Source organism: Empidonax traillii, unplaced genomic scaffold (assembly GCF_003031625.1).
Source record: "Empidonax traillii isolate 1590-97213 ecotype Southwest subspecies unplaced genomic scaffold, ASM303162v1 scaffold2697:size19315, whole genome shotgun sequence".
In the NCBI taxonomy this organism is placed as follows: Eukaryota; Metazoa; Chordata; class Aves; order Passeriformes; family Tyrannidae; genus Empidonax; species Empidonax traillii.
The window spans coordinates 1-4,847 of NW_020957890.1; the positions used below are offsets into that span (position 1 = coordinate 1).

The following is a 4,847-nucleotide window of genomic DNA, read 5'->3' on the forward strand; positions in this document are numbered from 1 at the left end:
TCCCCCCCAGGTGTCGGCAGCCCGGGAGGAGGTTCCCGGCCGGCGCGGCTTCCCCGGTTACATGTACACCGACCTGGCCACCATCTACGAGCGCGCCGGGCGCGTGGAGGGCAGGAACGGCTCCATCACCCAGATCCCCATCCTCACCATGCCCAACGACGGTCCGCGGGACACGGGGGGCACCGGGGACACGAGGGGGACTGGGGACACGACGGGGACCGGGGACACGGGGAGGGCTGGGACGCGGGGGCGGGAGCTGCCCTGCTCCAGGAAATGGCAGGGCTGGGAGATGCCGGATTGTTTTAAGCTGGTTTTGGGGAGCTCGCGGGGTGGTGAAGCCCTGGGTGCTCGCTGGGGTGTTTGGGGTTATTATCCCCCCCAAACCTTCCCTCTGGGCCACCCCCCAGCGGGATAAGGGTGTCAGCCAAAGGACGGGGTTGAGGACAGGGAGAGCAGCCAGGGGTGCCACGGGACACCCCACCTGCCTGGGTACCCCAGGGGGGACACAAACCACTCGAGCCACTCTTCATCAGTTCCCCGTGGGGTCCCCTGCTGGGCAGGGGGTGACACCGAGACCCCCCACCCCAGCCCCATGGGGGCTGTGCTGCTCTGGTGATCCCCTGACATGGGGCGTGGCCGTGTCCCGAGCAGCCACACCCCGTGGGGGGCTTACAGCACCCTGGTTCCCCCCAGACATCACCCACCCCATCCCTGACCTGACGGGTTTCATCACCGAGGGGCAGATCTACGTGGACCGGCAGCTCCACAACCGGCAGGTTCATTCCCGAGCCCCTTCCCGGCTCTAGGGATGGACTGGGGGGGCTGGAGACCCCCCAGAACGGGGGTGCCCAGGGCAAGGGGTGGGTGTTGGACAGGTGCACATGGGGGTCCCTCTCGCCCTGCAGATCTACCCCCCCATCAACGTCCTGCCGTCCCTGTCCCGGCTGATGAAATCGGCCATCGGAGAGGGAATGACCAGGAAGGACCACGGGGACGTCTCCAACCAGCTGGTGAGGGCTGGGGGACACTGAGGGGGGTGGTTTGTCCTTCAGAACCCCCTGCCTGGGGAGGCTCAGGTGAGACCAGGCCAGGCTGGGAGAGCTGGGGGGTTCCCCTGGAGAAGAGAAGGATCCAGGGAGAGCTGAGAGCCCCTGGCAGGGCCTAAAGGGGCTCCAGGAGAGCTGGAGAGGGACTGGGGACAAGGCATGGAGGGACAGGACACAGGGAGTGGCTTCAGCATGGAAGAGGGGAGATTCAAATGGGATATTGGGAAGGAATCCTTCCCTGTGAGGGGAGGCCCTGGCACAGGTTGCCCAGGGAAGCTGTAACTGCCCCATCCCCATTCCTGGATGGGCACAACCTGGGCTGGTGGAAGGTGTTGCTGGGTGTCCCTGGGTGGTCTCTGAGGCCCGTGCCAGGCCCCCCATTCCGTGTGTCCGTGGCTCTCCCAGTACGCCTGCTACGCCATCGGGAAGGACGTGCAGGCCATGAAGGCGGTGGTGGGGGAGGAGGCTCTGTCTGCCGATGACCTGCTGTACCTGGAGTTCCTGCACAAGTTCGAGAAGCAGTTCATCACCCAGGGTGAGCTGGTGCCCCACACGGGGGGGCTCTGGGACACCCCCCAGCACCCCCTGGCTCCTGCACCCCCCTCCCTTCCCAGGGCCCTACGAGAACCGGAGCATCTTCGAGTCCCTGGACATCGGGTGGCAGCTGCTGCGCATCTTCCCCAAGCAGCTGCTGAAGCGGATCCCGGAGAACATCCTGGCCGAGTTCTACCCCCGCGAGGCCAAGGCGCCCGACCCGGGCCCGGTGGGCACGGCCCTGTGACCCCCCCCCGATCCCCCCGGGCCACCCGAGGGCCCCCCGGTGGGGCCGCCTGGGAGTGGCAGCCAGGAGGGCACAGGGGGTGTCCCAAAACTGGGAGGAACCTCCTTTCCCTGGTGAATAAAGCGCTGTGGTCACCACCCCCCTCTCTGCTCTGGTGCTTCCCGCTGTGGCCCTGGCCTTCCCACCCCTGGAGACCCCTGGGCACCCCTGCAGACCCCTGGAGACCCCCGGAGACCCCTGCCCAGCCCATGCTGCCCAATGCAGGCAGAGGTACAGGCAGCCCCACACATCCCCCCCGCTGAGCTGCATCTCCTCAAACCACCCCAATTTCCATATTTTCGGGTGCCCTGGGGGTGTAAATGCCATGGGGGTAGGGGGGTCCTGCAGAGCTCCCCCGGGCAGGGTCCTCAGCACCTCCCCAGTCCGAGCACCCACAGCTGGGGTGGGGCAGGTTTTGGTTCCCCCCTGCCTGGATTGGTGTCCCCCGCCCCGGGGGGGGTCAGGGACCGGTTTCACTTCCCTGCAGCAGCGGGAGGATGAACCGAGAGCCGGGGCAGGGGCAGCTTCCCCTGCTCTGCGGGGCCGGGGCCGCAGCCCCCACCATGGCCGGGGCCGGGGAAGGTGTCGGGGGGCACCTCGCAGGTAAGGTCTGTCCCTGGGGGATTGGGGGGGGCCCAGGTGTGGCCGGGGGGGCTCTGTCTGTCTGTCTCTCTGTCTGTCTGTCCCCTGTGGCCACCACGGTGGCCTGGGAGAGGGTTTGCAGTGAGTAAAACCAGCCCAGAAGGGGCTGGAGGGGGTTCTCTCTCCCCAGCAGAGGGTCCTGGGGGTCTTCATTCGGCAGCACGGAGGGTCCCGCGGGGACCCCCAGCCCTTGTGGGGGGTGTAAGGTCCCGGGGGAAGGGGGGATTACAAAGCAGGGAGAGGGAGGGGGGGAAAGGCAGGTGGGATTTTGATTCCAGAGCTCATTCCCCACCAGATTAGGGATTCTGGGAAGGGTGGGAGGACGGGATGTGCCTCAGCCCCTCTGGGAGCTGCCCAGGTGGCGGGGATGGGTAAACAGCCCCTCCCCGAACCCCCTGGCACTGCGAGGACCCCGGAGCACTTGGGAACAAGGGATGTGCCCGGCCCAACATCGGGGACCCCCGGGGCCCCCAGTGACTGTCCCCAGGGCCACTTCCCCCGGTACGTGGGGGGTCTCACGGCATCCCCCCCTCACAGACCCTTCACCCCAGAGCCCCGGGGGGACGCCCAGGGCTGCCGGCGACTGTCCAGCCCCCCATGTCACCTCCCTGTCCCCCCGTGTCCCCCCCACACCTCCTGGGTCGGTTCCCTGCAGCCATCCTGGAGTCCGGGAGCAGCGAGGAGGAGGAGGAAGAAGAGGAAGAGGAGGATGCAGAGGCAGCTACGGGACAGGTATCGCTTCCAGAATCGTTTGCCATCGGATTTCCCCCTCCTGCCCCCTTAACTCGCTGTGGGTGAAGGGCGGGTGCCCCCCTGTGTCCCCCCCATCCCTGCTGGGTGTCCCAGCTCCGGGGGCTGAGCGCGGGGGTGGCACAGGCACAGCGTCCCCAGCGCTCGGGGCTCAGCGGGACCTGGCAGCGCTGAGCCAAGGGAATGGCACTGGAATGCCAGTGGAATGCCAGCGGAATGCCGGTGGAATGCCCTGCCGGTGCCGTGCCAGTGCAACGTCTCGCCAACCCCGTGCCCTGCTCTGCCAGTGCAATGCCCTGCCAACGGAATGCTGTGCCAACAACAGTGCCCTGCCAATGCCATGCCGTGCCAAAGCAGGGCCGTGCCAATGCCATGCCAACAGAATGCCATGCCAAGGCAATGCCATGCCGCTGGAATGCTGTGCCAATGCCAGGCCAAAACAATGCTGTGCCAGTGCAGTACCCTGCAAACGCCAAGCCAAGCCAATGGAATGCTGGGCCAATGGAATGCTGTGCCAACCCCGTTCCTCATGCCCGTTTCTCCCCCAGCTGCACCCACTCCTTGGCCCGGAGCCAGGCAATGCCGAGGGGCGGCTGGCACAGCTCGAGCAAGGTGAGACTTGTCCCACCCCTGTGTCCCACCCCAGTGTCCCACCCCTGTGTCCCACCCCTGTGTCCCACCCCAGTGTCCCACCCGTGTCCCACCCTGGTACGTCCCTGTGGGGGTCTCAGGGCAGCTGCAGCCCCTCACAGGCCCTGTCAGTGACGGTGTCAGTGGGACAATCCCTGCCCTGGCACAGAGCTGGGTGCCAGCCCTGCTCCTGGGTGAGCTGGCTGGGCTCTACCGGCCCCTGGGTGTGGGGGGCTGGGGGCAGGAACTCCCCTGGGAGTCTGGCGGGCACCTGAACCCCCGTGTGCCCCCGGCAGCGTCGCAGGCACTGCTGGCAGAGCTGGAGGCACTGCAGACGGAGGTGGAGCTGGAGTGGCTGTGCCCGCAGCAAGTCCAGGCCCTCACGGCACAGGTAGGGGGGCAGAGCACCCCAACACCCTCCCCTCGCAGGGCCAAGGGTGCCAGAGCATCCCCCGGCACAGCTGGTACGGGGGCAGCGCTGGGAGCCCCCATCCTGGCACAGGGGGCTCTCCTCCCACCTCAGGGGCAGCAGAACGAGCAGCTGCAGAGGCTCAGCCTGGCCCGGACGGCAGAGGAGGGGACACGTGAGGGGGGGACACCTGGAGCGGGGACACCCAAGAAGGTGCCCCCTGAGGAGATGCCACCTGAGGGGGTGACCCCCGAGGAGGACCCCAACCCTGCCCCACGCTCCGGGCAGCAGCTCCCAGGTGAGCCGGGGGGGGTCCCATCCCATCCCATCCCATCCCACCCCATCCCACCCCATCCCATCCCCAGGAGTCCCCCCCGGCGGCCCCCCCACAGTGTCCCCTAAGCCCGGCTTGGCCCGGCACCGGTTTAGGCTGCGCCTGAGCCCTGTTTGGGGTTAAACAGGGTGAAAGCGATACCGAAATGAGCCGCCAACGGTGAAGGGAAAGCGCAGCTGCTCCCGCTTCCCCTTTCCCATCCTGTTTTCCCACGTC

At 67.4% G+C, this 4,847-nt stretch overlaps 2 protein-coding genes across 2 annotated transcripts in view; both read left to right on the forward strand.

The window, feature by feature from the left end:
- Positions 1–4: 4 nt before the first annotated feature.
- Positions 5–1,827, forward strand: ATP6V1B2 (ATPase H+ transporting V1 subunit B2; the record flags this gene model as incomplete). The annotated part of the gene is made up of 5 exons (XM_027910068.1): positions 5–161; positions 694–776; positions 906–1,010; positions 1,452–1,581; positions 1,661–1,827. Coding segments are annotated over 5 exons (642 nt in total), but the record flags the coding sequence as incomplete, so codon positions are not given.
- Positions 1,828–4,525: 2,698 nt separating this feature from the next.
- LOC114072149 (shootin-1-like) overlaps positions 4,526–4,847 on the forward strand; it is a 5,489-nt gene continuing 5,167 nt past the window's right edge. Inside the window, exon 1 of the mRNA XM_027910071.1 lies at positions 4,526–4,595. Within this exon, the coding sequence (XP_027765872.1) occupies positions 4,526–4,595 (70 nt within the window). The remainder of the gene's footprint in view (positions 4,596–4,847) is intronic.